Genomic DNA, 19,004 nt, shown 5'->3' on the forward strand with positions numbered 1-19,004 from the left:
CCTATGACATGCAGGCTCGTGTTATTTATTACAAACAGCATTTTTGCTGCATCTGTTCATTTACATGTTTAGAAAGAGGCATTTTTACAGATAGGCACGGCAGCATTTTTAGGTACTCGTGTGCATGCAGTCCCCTCTGGTCATGAAACAAACCACATTGTGGTGTAGAGAAACAAACAAACTCATGCTCCAATAAAATATTTATGGTGTACCCACTTTGCTATGAACTCTTGCACCTTTTTAAAAAAGTTCATTGTGATATACATGTCAAATTTATTCTATAAATACTGAGAAAATAACACCCTTAACTATCTTCTGAGTCAATTCACAAAAGTTATGAGAAGCAATGGAAACTGAATATTTTAGTCACTTGTGCTTGTTTTTTCTGTTTCTTCATAATGTGCAAAGAGAAAGAACTTGAATATCTTGTTGCAATAGTGATGTATTTAAGGGTTGAATACAATTTAAGTGGCTGTTGTCATTTTTAGGCTGCGATGTGACAAAACAAGATTCTCAGTTACAATTTCAGCCTTTTTGAATCAAAGCATCTTCTAACAGGCAGCTTAATGTATCTATAAAAGTAGCAGAAGGCCCATAAATGTAACATAGCACTCTCACTCCCAGTTACTGATGTTTGCGTCCCATAATTTTATGCACTTCACTCACCAATATTTACTTTCATTTGAGGGTAGGTTAACAGCTTTCTGGGATGTTTTTAATCAACTAAGATGTCAAGTGTGATCCCTGCAGCTGCTACTGAGGATGAACATTGAAACTAAGGATGAGATCTCCTCTTGCTATAGACACATGCACCATTTTAAAATGTGTTCTAGATATGTACGGTAGTTAAACCAATTCTGAATCTTAATACAAGGTGCGCTGTCTACCCAAAGATCATAAAACAACTGCCCCGATCCACTTCTAAATATAGCCTCTGCTGTAATCAGGAGTTTGAAGGGGGCCAGATATTTCAACGACCTCATTCTGCATGTACCCCTGTCAAAGCCACAGCCCCTTACCCATTGCAGCTTTCTTCCCCCACCCAAAGCTTATCTTGCTGTGGTGGCAGGCTTTCATTCCTCCATGGCATCTTGAATACTGCAATGGGAGCATCACATTGTGCTTCTTTAGAATGCTTATTTTCAATGCTAGGAATTTAGGAACACTGTGGAACTATATTTTGTGCAATGCGTATGCCTTTGCAACATTCAAGACAGATGTAAAAGATGCAGAGGGACTGCTTCTCTGCTGCAGCCATCGGGAAGATTTGTGGGAAAGAGGTGCCTCTAGTGGTGGGGTATGTGTTCCAGCAAATTCATGACCCAGGCCCATGAGTTTTTTTAGTTTGTGCTTTGTCTCAAAATGAATTCAGGGTGTGTTTGAACTTGTAAGTTTGCCATTTTATGCCTCTGAATTCTGAACTTTAGTTTAATTGCAGGTTAGAGACTAGCCAAACTTACCAGCTGTCAACTGGCCAACCATTACAACTCTCCACTTACTGTCCTGTTCTGACTGGACCAACTGTTTGGCAGCCAGGTGCCCTCCACATATTTTGGATAAAATCTCCCATCAACCCCAGCTAGCACAGATGACTGGGGTTGTCATTTAAAACATCTGGAGGGCATCAGAGCAATTCATTTCTGACCTATTCTTACTTGTGGTGTATCCGAAAGCCATGAGGAATTCTCTCCTAGTTATTTTGTTCATTTGTTTTTATAGTGCATATGCAAGAAGAACCAGGGGAGAGCCAGATGAACACGTAGGGGTGGCTTTATGTTAGGAATGGGCTGGACTAACATGTTAGCAGTAGACTGTCAGATGATCACCTGAATTGTTTTCATTTCTATCAAGCAGCTCATTGTATGTGCCAGATCAATCTGAAAAGGCCAAGTCTGATATTTTTGTGTAAAGTTCAAATGTATGCATGATGAGAACAATAACCAGTCATGATAATATTTGGCAATAACAATTCTTGCAAGACAGTAGTATGTTAATTTTAACACCCCTAGTGGGAGAGAGGGGTGTATAGGGTGATAGGGGAGGGCTAGTACCTCTGGAGTGAGGTATGCCGTGCTCCTTCTGGAGTAGTTCACCTTTGGTCCCTACCTTGCATTCAGCTTTCAGCTTTGGCTCCTAGAAGCTGTCAACATGGAACAGTGGCCACACCTCAGGAACAGCTTAGGAGAAGGAAAACTCTGGTCCTAAGTCCTGTTGTCTGGGCAGCCCAGGACCTCCATACGCACTGACCAGGCTTCCACCCCAGGGAGGTCAGTTTGGTGCTGCTAATGCAGTGGTTTGACTTCACCCCCGGAGGCGCACTCCACTGTCTCAAGACAGACAGATGCCAACAACAGTAGCGGGAGAGAGATCTTGTGTCTCTCAGTTGCCTCAAACTGTAAATTAGCTTTGCATAGATGTTGCAGACCGCATCCTTGTATTTCTTGACCTTTGACCCCACAGTTAGCATTTCCCCAGCACCTCCCTTGTATCCTATATAATAAAGTGCAAGTGTCTCTGCGTCCAGTATTCCCTGTGTCCCTGGGTTTGCGCTACTGCGCATTTGCCCCACGGACACAGGGATTGGACGCAAACCTTTCACCAAAAGGGAAAGAGTGGTAAACAGTTTGAATGTTTTTTAAATAAAATAAAATAAATCTACACAACATAAACAGTTTAAAATCAACAAACGAGCATAACAAAAGTCAACAAGGCCAAAACACAAAATAAAATCAACCCAAAAGATGAAAAGACAATTCCCAACAAATTTGCTGGAGTAATATGTATAATAATCATGTATGGTAAGTTGCTGCTGCTCTTATTTTTATTTGCTCATAAAATGCCCAAGCTTTTCTAGGTGCTGTACAGACATTAAAAGATAAAACAGGCTTGCAGTTTAGCAAACGTGATACAAAAGGAAAAAGGGAGGAAGAAGAATGTTAATGGCTCCTTATTGCAGACAAGTGAGGGGAGCTGCGTCTGAGAGGCATCAACTAGGGAGTTCATGCCTGAGGGACATTTTAAACCTTTTAGAATTACCACCACCATTTTTGAAAATTAAACATAGATGGCATCTTTGTTTTCACTAATATGATTGATTGGCACAGGTGCTTCTTAATTCTTGCTATCAGTCAGTCAGTCAATTTTATTATAGCAAGAGCCAGCAATACAAAACAACACAACTCCCAACGAAAGAGCAGCAACATCATTGGAGGGCAGGACAAATTGTTATAATATGTTATTCAATAAAAGAGATTTACGTTTTTTAATAGCTAAGGTGCAAAATTTGGCCACAGTGTAGGATACTGAGCTCAAAGAATCTTCCAAAAGGAATTTTCGTAATGTTTCGGGGGGGGGGGGTTCCAGACAATATTGCAAGGGTGTGAATTTTGATAACAGGGGTAAAATGAGTCGCGATCGTTCTTCACTATAGAGTTCACAAACTAAAAGAATGTGAATAGCAGATTCCACCTTATTGGACATGCATGGGCAAAAGCGTTCATTGATTGGTACACGCAAGAATTTGCTGTGTAACACAGCTGAAGGCATCACATCAAATGGAGCTCTGGAGAAGGCCCATCTATAAGATTCATAAGTAATATTGGTTAGATACGGGGAAGCTGCCAAATTAGGCCAAGATTTTAGACACCTGTACTGTAGTTCTCAGGGAGTAAGGCATCTTCTTTTTGCAGTTTAATATCTAAAAGCCTCTGAGTAATAATTGTTTTTGCCTTATTCAAAGTTCCATTAAAAAGGTCTTCTGGGTTTAGGCCAATTTGTTTGATCTTGTTAGTAATTTGGATTAAGGGGCTGTGGCCAAAAAATGAGGTAACATTCCCTTTGGGTTTTAATGAATTTTCAACCAGAGGGATATTGCTTGTTCCCAGACTTTTAATTCAACTCTGGGCAGTCCTGCCTCTTGCCTTAATATTACATTAGATGTGCTCTTAGGGGTGCCAAATAGAGATCTAAGAAATTTTGATTGGACTGTTTCGAGAATCTTAAGATTGGCAGAGAGTCCAATTTGTGAGCCGTATAGAAGTTGGACCAGAGATTTTGCCTGAAAGACTTTTAGGGCCATAGGAAGGAAACCAGCACCTTTCCTTCTAAATAGTCTAAGAATGGCGTTAGTACTTCTTTCTGCTGAGGTGGCTGATGTGGTCAAATGTGTTGAGAATTTGGTGTTGTAAGAGAAGGTGATTCCTAAGTATTGGAAGTTCTTAGTTTGATCTGTGACATGTCTCTTCATATTCCAATTATGTTTCCTAAAGGAGCAGCCAAAGCGGACAATTTTAGTTTTAGCAAAGTTAATTGTTAGCAGTTCAGTGTTACATTGATCACTGAATTTCTCTAACGCTCGTTTCAAGCCAACTTTGGTTTGAGAAAGAAGTACAGCGTCATCCGCATACATTAAAATAGGAACTTTTCTGCCACTAGAAAACACAGGTGGGTGAGTATCAATTACATGCAAACATGATTAAGGAATTAACATAGATGTTAAATAAAAATAGAGCCAGTAAACATCCTTGTCCGACTGAATTTGAACTGGAATTCCATTGGAAAGTCTGCTATCCTGAAGGGTGTTATTTTCATGTAATTTAATTAACAGAAGTAATAGCCTTATGTTGATGCCCATATCAGCCAGTTTAGCCCAAAGCCTTCCCCTAGACACGGAATCAAATGCTGCCTTTAGATCAGGCATCCCCAAACTTCGGCCCTCCAGATGTTTTGGACTACAATTCCCATCATCCCTGATCACTGGTCCTGTTAGCTAGGGACCATGGGAGTTGTAGGCCAAAACATCTGGAGGGCCGCAGTTTGGGGATGCCTGCTTTAGATACACGAAGGCCGCATACAGTGACTTTTTCCAGTGTTTCACATATTTGTAGATCAAATAGTCAAGCACTAGACAATGATCAATAGTAGAGTGGCCAGGTGTGAAAATTCTTGCTGTCGTAGGTTATATGTAGAAGTCATTGAGAAGAGAGGCTAGGTGCCTTCTGCAGCAGAATACAAAAGTGTTTATAGGTAACAAGCATAGTCATTACTTGAAAAATGCAATGGTTATCCTGCTTTTGGGTTCCCCACTCCATGCTTCAGTTTATCATGAGAATATTTTGTTCTATTATCGTAGGATGGAAATGAAATTATTTGGTTAAAGCAACTGCCAGTAAGATAAGCAGTGCTGCCATTTCACTATGGATAGTCACTGAAATATTAAGCAGAAACTATCTTGTTTCCTCTGCCTATATTTTTAATCGTGCAATCTGGTTCATTGCATAATGTGTGCAAACACTTCTGTAGGTATTCTGGATTGGTTAGGGTTTTATTGCTTGCGGGGGGGGGATACTTTGATGAAAGACACTTAATTTTATGACAAACAGTGAAATGACAATTGATTCTAACTTGGTGAAGAGTACATCTATGCTAACCTGCCCAGTTAGAGTTCTGAATTATTGGAACTGTCAGAAGTGACATTAGGGTGATTTGTACAGTGTGGATGAATGTTGATTCAACCCATCAGTTGAGGTGGATAGTCCAAAACATTAGGGGGGGGCATCAGGTTGCCAAAACGAGCAATACATGCCTAACTTGGAACCCAAACAATAAAAATGTAGACTGTTCTTCCCAGTTAATGATTTTGTTCATTTTAATTACAAAAAATAAGATCCTTCTCATTCAAATAAGCTTCACTTCATATGAGTTTCCATTCCCAAGTGGAATGGAATGGAATGTGGGGCAAGGGTGAGAATTGCAGGGTGCCGATCTTTTTGGACAAGTGAACCATAAGCTTGGAAGTGTGGAATGGTGCCACTCCAGTGAGCTCCGTGATGCATAAGCAGTCCTTCACCCCAGTGCCTTTGGGGGCTTTGCTGTCAGGAGTCTAGGCAGGCGTGCACACTGGAGATATAGGCCAGATGTGTGGGGCCATTCACGATCGGCTTTCCCACACATTATGCTTGTGCTGCAGTTTTTGCTAACCCTGTTTTACAGCAGAGGGAACCACCAGCAGTCCATTCATATGTGGCTCTTGGACTGATTTCAAAAGCCCCCTCTGCAAGTAAACAGTTCAAACTTGTAGCAAGAGGAATCTGCCCACTAGGAGCTAAAGGGGTGACAGACAGAGGGGGCCGGTTGCAGAACAAGATGCCTACTTGCATGCAGCACCTGGCAGATCACCCTCAATGTAATTCAGTCTTTGCAGAGAAAGGTTTGCCACCCGTGTTCTACAGTGAGCCCTTTGCTCTCTAAACAGTGGAGATCTGACTCTTTCTAGTCTTTGTTGCAGTGTACTTTGTAACCTAAAAGCTTGCATCCTTTCTCCAGCAAATGGTTTGTGCAAATTAAGACACCTTTCTCTGAGTATAGAGGGGAACTGTTAATACTAAGAGGCATAAAAAAGAAGATATTGTAACAGTTTACAAATGCGGCCACAAGGAGACAGTTATAAGTAATTATCAACTTTTCATATTAACTGATTTTGGGGGGGGGGGGGCTAGAATTTTTATTTCCTTCCTGACTGGTGCTTTTTTGTATTGCATTTCCTTGAGAAATTAAATGGTTCCCTCCCTCTTCTCCTTTAGGGTGATCTTTCTGCTGTTAAGCACTTACTGGAAAGTGGAGCAGATCCCAATGTTAAAGACTATGCTGGATGGACTCCACTGGTAAATATCAAGTTTTCTAAACATATCCATTCTTTTTCATTCTGTGCCACTTTTCTTCTCTCGCTCTCTGTTGCACTTCAAATGGAAAAAGTGGCTTTGTCATCACCTTTCAAATGACAGTGCTTTGGCTGATATGATTGGCTGGAGTACTGTGTCCAGTTCTGGGCACCACAATTCAAGAACGATACTGACAAGCTGGAACGTGTCCAGAAGAGGGCAACCAAATTGGTCAAAGGTCTGGAAACGATGCCTTATGAGGAACGGCTTAGGGAGCTGGGTATGTTTAGCCTGGAGAAGAGAAGGTTAAGGGGTGATATGATAGCCATGTTCAAATATATAAAAGGATGTCATATAGAGGAGGGTGAAAGGTTGTTTTCTGCTGCTCCAGAGAAGCAGACACGGAGCAATGGATTCAAACTACAAGAAAGAAGATTCCACCTCAACATTAGGAAGAACTTCCTGACAGTAAGAGCTGTTCGACAGTGGAATTTGCTGCCAAGGAGTGTGGTGGAGTCTCCTTCTTTGGAGGTCTTTAAGCAGAGGCTTGACAGCCATCTGTCAGGAATACTTTGGTGGTGTTTCCTGCTTGGCAGGGGGTTGGACTGGATGGCCCTTGTGGTCTCTTCCAACTCTATGATTCTATGATTTCCCAGGAAAAGATCGTGCTGAAGCTTTGCTGGATTTTAATTCAGTACTACAGTAAACCAGCAGTTTGGGATATGAGGCACAGCAGGCACATTGGTTTTAGAATACGTAGCATGGTTCCCACAGTTCACAGCCAGTGTCCCATGGGTATACCAATCTGGTGTAGCCAGACGCTTTGGATGGATAGGGGACCCACACAAGATGAAGACACTCATTCATTTGAGGCCTTGTTTGTGTTGGATACACATCAGTTCCCCTTCAAAACTAGCATACAGAGATTCCCTGCTCTGCAATTTGTTGTTCCATAAGCTTTCCCAGACTATGGTCCACTTCATGAGATGGACCAACAGGGCTAGTGGGCTGTAGTTGTGATGGGAATTGTAAGCCAGCAACAGGTGAAAGGCATTATGTTGGCATCAAAGGGAGAGCTTAAGTAAAAAGTACTTGGCCCTAGGAAACACGGTGTTGAGTACAGTATCTACAAAGGATGCACTGGTGGTGTTTGTTAACAATACATGCTCTTGTTATGTTTTCAGATTTTTCTTGTGTGGGAAACGATTTTAAAAGGAGATTGTCAGAATTCTTGCAGATAGGGCTGGTTGCCATAAATACACTCAATCATCAAGGACAGGGAATAGGCCAGTTTGGACATGATTATAGAATCATAGAGTTGGAAGAGACCACAAGGGCCATCCAGTCCAAGCCAGTGCTTTATTCTGTACATGAGCCATTGGTTTTCTGTGCTCCCCACTTAGAGAGGAGTTCATAAGCTTTTAACTTCCAATGTCAGTTAACCACAGTTTAACGTTAAGTTGTCATTAATCTGCAACTAGTTAAAACTGCAACTAGTTAAAACAATCTGGTCTCATGGGTTTGAGGTTGGCTAATTTAACCTAATCATAGTTAAGACTAGCTACAGTTTGTCTTGATGCAGATGTAACACTTAACTGTGGAAGGGAAAGCTTCCAAACCTCCTCCTCCCCTCCTCCTAGCCATGCCAGAGGAAGCAGGAAGTAGAGAACAGGCGAGTCTAAAGGTCACTGCAGCTCATTTCTCATAAGAAGAAGCCATGGTTTATCATTAACATCCAAACGAGGCCAATGTCTGTGACAGCTGATATACTTTTGTATTGCATTTTCAAACTCAAGGGAAATTGAGTTTAGAAGTAGTCTGTGTTCATCATTGCTAGCTGTAAAAATCCATTTATGATGGATGTATTAAAATGACTTCATTTTTACTGCCAGACTGAGCTTGTTCACATACCTTTCCCATCATTTATGTAACAAATATTCCTAAAATCAATGGCCTTTAATTGTTGTAAGCGTCTTTGAGAGTAAATGTAGTGAATTTTATAAAAATTCCTTTGAGCAATTCTCATGCATTGTCATGAAGATCAAGACTCACTTTTTATTAATGCAGGTTCTTAATGCTTTCTTATGTGTTTTGCTCTTATCCAATTCAACACTTAGCATGAAGCTTGTAATCATGGACATAAGGAGGTCGTGGAGCTGTTGCTACAACATGGGGCACTCCTGAATGCGGCTGGGTATCAAAATGATTTGCCGCTTCACGATGCTGTCAAGAATGGACATACAAGTATTGTTGAACTACTGCTTCTGCATGGAGCTTCTCGAAATGTAGTGTGAGTACAGGAGAAATTGATTTATCTCTGTATTTTCAAATGAATGAATGGAGGCATACCATTAGATCCTGGTGTTCAGGAATCTTGGGGAACCTATCACCTTCATTCTGAAGTGGTAAACATGTCTGAAGTGCACTGCTTCATCCTACAGGTAGAATGTTTTCCCCTCTAATTAAAAAAAACATCCTATACATAGTAAACAAGGGGGAAAACTAGGCTAGAACAATGCCGTCATCCCCACCCCGGATTCAGGTAGGTAGCCGTGTTGGCCTGACACAGTCGAAATAAATAAATAAAATGTCCAGTAGCACCTTAGAGACCAACCAAGTTTGTTCTGGGTATAAGCTTTCGTGTGCATGCACACTTCTTCAGATACACTGGAACAGAAGTCACCAGACCCTTATGTGGCCCAGACATTGTGGGTGAGATTCAACTAACAAATCCTAGTAGCAGAGAGTGCAGGGACTTCCACTAACACATCAGAGCTCTCCTCCTCCCATGCCATCTGAAATTTGTTCAGGGGTGTGTGCCAAGAGAACCCCAGAACAGTGCACAGGGGGAGGTGAGAGGGGGTTGTTTCATCTCGCAAGTTGAATTCCTCCCCTCATTTTCTATGTGGTGGGAATTTGTATGGAGGGACATCTCATCATGTGGACATTTGGCTGTAGTCTGAAAGTGTATATCCAAGTCACAGGCTTACCCCTTCAGGGAAGAAAAACCTGACAGGAAGTTGATTTGCTGGGAGCTTCCCAGTGACCTTCATGTCATATTATTAGTTTTGCTTAGAGCATTTTTATCCCGCTCTTTACCTGGAGAAAAAAAGGCTCCTGGAGTGACTTGCAGAGGTCAGAAATAAGACAATCCCTGCCCTCCTCAGACCTGCAATCTGAAAGACAGAACACAGAGAGAAAAGGTATGGGGAGAGACGAGGAGGGAAAGCAAACTCCCTCTCTTCAAAGGGAGATGGAAAATCTGATGGGGTGGCTCTGTTTCCTTTGTCTTCCTTTTAACTTAGAAAGCCCCAAATGTCTAGCACCTTAATGTTGCTTCTTACCTGTCCCTGCTGAGGTACATTATGCTACTTCAACCCACCTGTGCTGTCATCAGGCTCCATACATTTGCAGGTGCCTGCCCCATGAGAGCCAGGCTCTTCAAATAGCAATCTAGCTATTTTAAGAATATCGGGCCTTCAGGTGCCTTTTAAAAAGGCTTTTCTAGTGTGTTTATATAAATTGTTAGTACTTCTGTATGCTTCTTCATTTCCAATTGTGGTGAACACTGTGGCCGAGAAATGTTTCAAATGCAGGTTTTGAAGTGACTTCTCTTCATGGTCACCTCTTGGTGTCAAAGACCAGCCTGCATTTGATACCCCTCCCCCAAAGGCCTCATTTCTTATTAGTGGTCAGGAAATAACTGTTTGGCAATGCCTTCTGTCACAGGCGCGGTAGCGGCTACTCTAGAGTAACGACTCCTCCAGGCGTTGTCTTTTCATTCTTTTATTTAGTGCTGATTATTTACAGTGCAGAACAGTACTATGTACATGTTGTCAGTTAGGGGTCAGAACCTCCGAATGGAGATTCGCGCGTTTTCTTCCAGCAAAGTAGTCTCGGGATACTGAATCTCCGCCCCCGTCGTTTCCTCCGCAATTCCGGGGTCGGAGGGATTGGCCTTCTTCCCTTGCTTCCCACTTCCCTTCCCACACTGGGCATGGGCTCCGCTACCTTGCCTGAGCCTCGGACACCACTTCCTGAGTCTCCGCTGGAGACCTCTCCCTCTCCACTAGCACTCGCGCTGGGAGACGAGCTGCTACTTAAGATGGGAGGGACTTGCCTGTAACTTCTGTCCCTCACACCTTCTAAATGCCATATGTAAGTGATAAAGAGCATATATATATTTATTTTGGCCAATAACTAGTAGGGAAGATAGGAAGAAAACAGAGCACATAAAACACAATATAATACGTTAAGAATGCTATTAATTGTAGAGTTAAAACAATGTAAAATACTAAAATACATATATTAAAATGGTATAATTATATGTATAAAAATGTTAAACTAGCATGCTTGGTGGCTAGTCTCCCAAATAGTTGAAGTCACCTGCACTACTTCTGAAACTGGCTCTAAGACCTTTAGAAGTTAGCATGTATTTATTGGTTTGGGATTTACTGATAGAGTGCTGTGTGTGGGTGTGGGTGTTTATGCATGCACATAGATAGGTATTTGAAATACAATTTTAGGTCTTAACACAAATGATAGGAATTGCAACATTTCAGTAGCGACATAGAAAATACGTAGGCTGAGAGGTAAAAAAACGTGTTCTCTGAGTACAAGACCACTTTCAGCTTGCACCCCTTGTAACAGCAGCACTCAGTGCCATTAGCCTGAAACCGAGGGAAGCAGACTGCGATTTGTTCAAAGTAAAGTCATAAAAAAAAGTGTGCTAGGCATGTCTAAACTCTTTGATATGCCTAAAGTAGCTCTTTGGATCCCAACCAGTATAATAAATTGCATGCTTATATAGGCTTTAAGCACATGCACCTTGTTTTCCATGATGAAAACCAAAATGTCTGTTCAGGAACTTAAATGAAGAGAGCAAAGATGAATTCCCCACCCCCACCCCCAAAATCTTATTTTGTAAGAAAATGCCAGAAGGCAGATAATGTATGTTTCTCTGGAAATTGTCAAGTTTTAGTAACTGCTTTTGTAGTTTTTTAACCTTTTCTCCATTTAGCACAGATGTGAAGCTACAAATAGAAAATATTATATGGACCAGTGGACCTATTAATTGCCCTGTTGGCCTAGTTAATTTTTTAAAAGTTAATCTCCTGCACATAGCTAATTCATATTTTATAACTGGATTTTTTTATGTGTTTGCTCCCTTGAATTTCCTGTCTGTCTTGCTTCACAGCCAGCCAAGTGACGTGAAAAATTAGCTCTCTGCATTTGCAATTTCAGTTGCTCATAAAGGCTTTCACTCAGATGGACTCTCTTGCCAGTTTTCCCCCATGCACAATAAGTTTAACATTGGTAAAAGCTGTCTTGTTCCCTTTTTTCTGCATAGAATAATGGGTTCCGTCCAATGCAAGTTTGACTTTGAACACAGTCGAGCTGTTGGGAGCATTTGTTTAGGACCAGGTAGTGCTTTTGACAACAAAGGAACCTCTTTCCTTTGCTTAGAAACTTTTTGACAATCTTTACTTGTCTTTTTCCCTTGACTGTACCTTGTGGTTCCATGTATCATTTGGCCACAGTTTCTATCCCCTTATGGCCATGGACTTTTATCTGCTTGTGGCATAGCTGCTACTGAGTTACTACTGTGTGGAATGGGAAAGTACACTGTTTTCTGCAAAGTTATTCTCATGTGGAGTGAGTCCATTTAAATCCAGCCAGTGAAATCCCATGAAAACTGGAAAATAAGATGGTGGCCCGGTTCAACTCTGTTCATTCTGCCCCTAACCTTAGTGTTGTGAGATCATTTTGTCATCTGAATGATCATTCATGGACCCCTACCTATAAATTGGTGTGCTTCAAAGCAAGGGGTGGCTCGTTGGGTTCTTTCGACGTAACAAAATCAATGAACTTGTCAAACAAATGTTTTATTTATAGTTCTTAAAGTTGCTACTAGTTAATAATATTCATATTTTACCTTCAGTCACAGGCAGTACATGCCTTCCATGGCAGTTTTGTTGACTTCTCAGTCATAATGTTATTTTAAAAAGGCAGCTCTGAACTGCAATACAAAAATTGAACACCAGAGATTCTCCTAGCTTAAGGGGCTACCTCTAGCCGTGGCCAATGCTAGGTTTTTATTAGGAAATATATTCAGTTCAAGATATTTCAAGTAGTAAGTTCACTTTTTGCCTAATTCCTCATGTAATTACATGAAATTATACTTAATTGTTAAACTGAGGGTTGAATTGAACACCTCATTCTTTACCTAATACACATTCCCTTTCTACGTTTGAAAAAAGCGAACAATATCCTACCATCTAGGCAATGTAATTTTGTTACATAGATTACTGAGTCTGCCTGAATTCTGTAGTCTTATAGGACACAGTTGTTGATAATAAATGTTTTAGAATGATGTCCAAGTCAGAGCAGACTTCAATCCATTGATTTAAACAGGTCTGCTCTGTGTATGATCAACACTGCATATTATACTTATATAAATATCAAAGCATGGCTGTGATGTTGTGTGTTTGCCTGCTCCTTGCTCCCCTGCCATGACAACTATGTGGGGTATGTTAAGCTGTGTGTGTGACTGGCCCAAAGTCACCCAATGAGTGACTGGGGATTTGAACCTGGATCTCCTCAGCACCTTAACCACTGCACCACACTGATTCCCTTAATTCTTTTATTATTATTATTTTTTACAAAATGTTTTGCATGATTTAAATAAATCTGACAAATATACCTTCAACTGCTTGAGCACCAGAGCCTGCCTGTAAACTGGGAGCATGGGCATAATTCTGCTTGCGGGTTCCATAGTGATTCAGAGTATGATCTGAAGGCACATGAGGCCGCTGCCTTGCTGAAGCTAAGCAGATGTGGGTCTGGTCAGTACCTGGATGGCTGGCTGCTCTGTATGCTGCCTTGGGTTCCAAGGTGGATAAAATAAAATGCAAAATGGGTGTTGTTTACTTGGTAAGTATCTGGATCAAAATGTCTACTTAGACAAGTGTTTCTCAAACTGTTGTTGGACCACAACTCCCATCATCCCTAGCTAGCAGGATCAGTGGTCAGGGATAATTGGGACTATAATCCAACAGCAGCTGGGGACCCAAGTTTGAGAAACACTGATCCTAGGCTGGGAGCATCTGTGGATGCTGCAGCACCCCTGCAGGTAAAAGTATATAGAATCACAGATTTGATCCTTTTGGCCTTGTATCCTATTGTCCTCAGTGGGAGTTGCTTTCTGAAGCTTCAGGCCAGCTGTTCTACAAGAGACCATTAACGAGATGCTAGGGATCAAACTCTTCTGAGCTGTGGTCTCTCCCTTCACATAAGTGAAAGAGAGCTTATGCTTCTCTCTTTCTCTCTCTCTCTCTCTCCCTCTCCCTCTCCCTCTCTCCCCACCTCCTTCCTACTGCGAGGATGCTATAGCAATATGTCAAAGCACTTCACAGATAGCAGCATCATGCCATCTGTTGTGGCGTTAAGCCAGTGTTTTTATATGTAAACTAATATTTGCTTTCTCTTCTGGGTATGTCATCTGAAGTCTATAGCAGTTGATGTTAAATATAGCCCCTAAATTAAAGTGAGGCCAAATGACTGTGCTGGTGATTTATACTGAAATAGAGGCAACACGGCAGTCCTTAGTGGTTTGAAACTCCCAAGAGTGAAAAGGATTTTAAGCATTGCTGTTTTCATCAGACGCATTTATAATATAACCTGCTCCCGTCTTACTGATGTCACTGGAGGCTGGCAGCACTGTGAAATGAGATGTGAGCCAAGTCCTAAGTAAAATTGTTAAGCAGCAGCAGAGTTCATGGGCTGCTACGTATGCTAGAAGAGCAAACAAGTTGGTGGCTGAACTGGAGCAGATGGCAGTGTGGATCTTTGAGTGGTGGTCTTCCTTTAGAGCCTCATGCCTCCGTGTAAGCTCGGTCAGAAAAGAAAATGAGATGCAGCCCAGGACTACTTGGGAATGAAAGCCACTTAAAACTCTTGGGCAAGTGTTCTAGAAAATGGTTTTCCTTTTTCTGATCAAGTGAATACATTTTCTATATTTTTAAATCTTGAATTCCCACCATATCAAAAGTTCCAATCAGTGTATGATGAGTGTGCAAACAGTAGATCCTTGGCAAGGACTGACTTAATTACAAAGTTTCAAGCTTGTGTACCACCTCCTGCTTTTTATGGTGAATACAGCCGCTTGTTATGCTAAATCCATCTGTCCTAAATTTAGTGCTTTAATTGGGTTTTCATTCAATTTTGCTGTACACTGCATATTAAGAAGGCAGAAAATATATAGTGCAACTGTTTCCAGATAGTTAAGAGTTCAGTCACAACCCTTATTTACTTGAAATCCATCTGTCCTTGTTTTATTTAGTAATATATTTGGTCACAAACCTGTGGATTATGCTGAAACAGAAAATATGAAATCACTTCTGATGCTCCCAGCAAAGAATGACTCTTCTACTACTACTCAGTGTCCAGAAGTAAGTATTAAAACTTTTTTTATTTTTTTTAAAAACCTTTAAACTGAACTTTGGAATTACGTTTTAAGCTTAGCTTTATTGTTTGTGCAAAATGCAGAAATTGAAGCACTCAAGGCAACTTTTAACAATAAAGGCCACACAAACACTAAAACAACAGAAGTTAGGTGGTAATCTGTGAAGCAGAAGCATAAAACCTCATTTAAAATAATAGCCAATCAATAAACAGAGTAAAAAATTAACCAATACAAGGGTAGTAATAATATGAAAGCATCCAAACATATTAGGAATAGGTAAGTAGCTAAATACTATGGGGAATAGCATAACCAATAGCAGCACTATAAACACAAGAGTCATAAAATTCCACCCAACTGGCAAAAATGTTTTCTTTGTTAACTAGGTCAAAGCCATCACAGAAATGATCCAGTGGACTTTCTTTGGCAATGAATTCCCCCCAAAAGCTTTCTTAGTCCACTTACCCATGTACTGTATACATATGTTTTTAAAATCTTTTTTTGGCAAACTGTCACCCTGAAAGAAGGTAACTACTTAACTCTGTTCCACAGAAGTTTCAATATTTGTTCACCAGAAGACTGCTCCTCTGATTCACCACATGTGGCTAAGCAAATGTCAGTTCAAAAGCCTGCTGAATGCGCTCCTGTCATGGAGCCCTAGATCCCGATGAGGCAGTGGACATTGCCCAGTGGATGCCTCACCCCTCTGGCCCTAAGAGAGTGCTGCTGTAGTCTCCTTATGCTGCCAACAGCAGTTGCCTTTTGGGGTTTGGAAAATGTGGGGACTGTGGGATGAGTGTGCTAGCTCCGCCTCCATTCCACCATTTTTTTCACCACTATCAACTCATGGAGGGCAGCTGTCTGAAGTGGGGGACCCTCCATCATCTGAAAGCTCCCTGTATGTTTTGGAAACCTGGCAAAGTTTGTACCTTCTGTTCCCCACAGGTACTTTTTGAACTTGGAAAGAAGATAGCGTCATAATACATATTCCTCTCTGGGAAAGTATTGATAATAATTTATATGTCATTTAATGCCATAACAGACAATACTTTTTTTAATGAAACAGTCCAGTAAAGTGGAGTAGCAATTTCATAGCTACTTGCAGTGTTGGTGTGATATCTAGCTACATGCAGACAGTTTCAAAATCACTTACCTTCAAAATGACTGCTGTGAGCCTAGACCTGTACAGTCTTGGACATCTTGGACCAAGGTCTTCTTAGATCTTCAGGATATGAGAAAGCAAATGTAATGTGTGAGGTTAGGTGCTGTAAGAATCTGCACGAGTTAGATTCTTTTATGTACTGATAGAGGGGTTAGCCAGCTTTATTTTTTTTAAAAAAAAGTCCTGCACAATTTCCCCATTTGCTTAAAACGATCAAGTTCCTTATGTTACTATACATATCATTAAAGGCTCATGAATGTGTCCTCATATGAACCGGAATCTCCATGGACGGAATTGCCGTAGGTCACAGAACTGACTGCAAGAAGCGACAGCTGTATTTGTGGAGAGCCTAGCTTGTGCTAGACATTCTCAGGGGAGAGAGGCAAAATTTATTCTGCTCAGGTCTTTACACGAGGGATGGCCACTGTCTGCGTCCCACCTAAATTGAGCCTTCGGCGGGAGCCATAAAAAAGGTGATAACACGTATCAGCAATGGTATCCCAGCTACAGTATATTATAAGAGCTCAGGCATAACACTGTACACAGTTACTTGCATTTACATATACAGTACATGTGAAATGAAGACAAAGGCAGCACTCAATAGCTCCCTTTCTTTCATCTTGCAAAACTATTTTCTTTTTCTTACCATTGAAATGACATGCAAACTCTTAAAAAGGTAAAGGGACCCCTGACCATTAGGTCCAGTCATGGTCGACTCTGGGGTTGCGACGTTCATCTCGCTTTACTGGCTGAGGGAGCTGGTGCACAGCTTCCGGGTCATATGGCCAGCATGACTAAGCTGCTTTTGGCGAACCAGAGCAGTGCACGGAAACGCTGTTTACCTTCCCGCACTTTGACATGCTTTCGAACTGCTAGGTGGGCAGGAGCTGGGACTGAACAACAGGAGCTCACCCTGTCGCGGGGATTCGAACCGCCGACCTTCTGATCGGCAAGCCCTAGGCTCTGTGGTTTAGACCACAGCGCCACCCGCGTCCCTATGCAAACTCTTTAAAAGGTAAAGGGACCATTAGGTCCAGTCGCAGAAGACTCAGGTTGCTCATCTTGCTTTACTGGCCGAGGGAGCCGGCGTACAGCTTCCGGGTCATGTGGCACCAAGCAAAAACATTCCTCTTCATTCAGGCCTTTGTCTGGCTGAGCAATCTGGCCTGTAAAATGTTTCTGTGGGGGTTGTTATTAGTAGTAGCTGTTGTTGTTATTGTTGTTTTGTGATGTATTTTGAATTTTTATACTGTAAACTGCCCTTCAATCTTTGGTTGAAGGGCAGTATATAAATGTAATTAATAATAATGCATCTTGATTCAATTACCGGGGACCAGGTAAAATTGCATTGGGGACTAGCAGTTGGCTGCCCCTGGCTTACACTTCTGCCTTCTGGTATGGGTGTATTTTGTCTCATAATTTTATGCTGATTTTCACGGGCAATGAAATCCATCATCATGTGACAGACTTCAGGTCATGCAATGGGGTGTCTCCTTCCTTTCCTCCTCCCTGCAGTCCACTGCTCTTCCCAAAATCTACTCTGGGTCCCCCAATCCTCCACAGTAGGTTTTGGTGTCTGTGGAGAAGCAGTAGGAGGAACACAAGCAGAAATCTGTTCTGCTCATTCACAGACACCATTGAATTTCACCAAGACATTTTCACATATCCTCCTATTAAAATTGTATCTAGGTTCAGAAGGCCAACTATGTAAAACTTAAATGACTGGAAACTGCCATAAGACCCTTGTTGTCTCTTTAGTGCTGCTTTGTTAGATTTCATCAATATTTGTTTTTCTGTCTATTTGCGTCCTGCAGGGCTCCCATGAATTGTGTTCATGTCAAAATAGTTATTTCTTATTTAATAGAAATGTCAAGTAGAGATTAGTTGCTCCTTCAAAAGGAAAAGATGCTGGCTTTATGTAGGACTTGACACTTTCCCCTTTTTGTCCTTGCAAAGCAATTAAGCCTAAATCAGCCCAGAGAAGGACCTGTTGTTCTCCTTGGAAGTGGTCTTAATCCAGTTCAGCAGCAGTTGTTGAGTAAATTGGCAAAGGTTCTGAAAGCTAGAATATGTACGGCATTTAATAGCACAGGTAAGTTTTATGACTGTCTCTGCCCTTTTTATTTAAATTTAGTTTGTGCAAGGACTTAAGAACCTCACTTTCAAAATGTTAACTAAAATATTAACAATTAATTAACAAACTGGGGGTAGTGTTTCGTTTGCTATTATATTATATATATCTTTGTTTTTATACTTTAAATTTCCCTGTGATCCTTGGCTGAAGGGCAGTATATAAATTTTATAATTTTAGTTAAACAAGCAAGGAGTCCTAAACAGCCACAAATGTTCTAATTTCTGAGGGCATTTCCTCCCTTTCCTTGTGTTTCATACGGGTCTCTCTGAAAGTGCCCTCTGTACATTAAGGAGGATATGCTGAGAGACATTAGGCAAATATAGACAGGATCTAAAGTGTAGTGGACTTTTCAGCTCTCCCCCTCCCCACACTTTGGGCTGCTGGTGAAAGGAATATTTCCTCCCCTTCTGCACCTCTGGAAGCGCATTCTACTCATAACTGGCAAGCTTGCATCATGGCCTATGTAGAGCTTTTTATTTAGACCTGGATTTTGTGAACTGAAAAAATAGGGGATATATAGGTAAGGTAAAGGGACCCCTGACCATTAAGTCCAGTCGTGAACGACTCTGGGGTTGCGGCGCTCATCTT

At 41.4% G+C, this 19,004-nt stretch overlaps 1 protein-coding gene across 1 annotated transcript in view; it reads left to right on the forward strand.

The window, feature by feature from the left end:
* Positions 1-19,004, forward strand: part of BARD1 (BRCA1 associated RING domain 1) — a 71,288-nt gene that overhangs the window by 42,148 nt on the left and 10,136 nt on the right. Inside the window, exons 5-8 of the mRNA XM_035138954.3 lie at positions 6,582-6,662; positions 8,777-8,949; positions 15,001-15,109; positions 18,239-18,374. Coding sequence (XP_034994845.2) covers positions 6,582-6,662; positions 8,777-8,949; positions 15,001-15,109; positions 18,239-18,374 — 499 coding nt within the window. The remainder of the gene's footprint in view (positions 1-6,581; positions 6,663-8,776; positions 8,950-15,000; positions 15,110-18,238; positions 18,375-19,004) is intronic.

The sequence above is a fragment of the Zootoca vivipara genome, chromosome 1 (genome assembly GCF_965207765.1).
Source record: "Zootoca vivipara chromosome 1, rZooViv2.hap1.1, whole genome shotgun sequence".
NCBI lineage: Eukaryota > Metazoa > Chordata > Lepidosauria > Squamata > Lacertidae > Zootoca > Zootoca vivipara.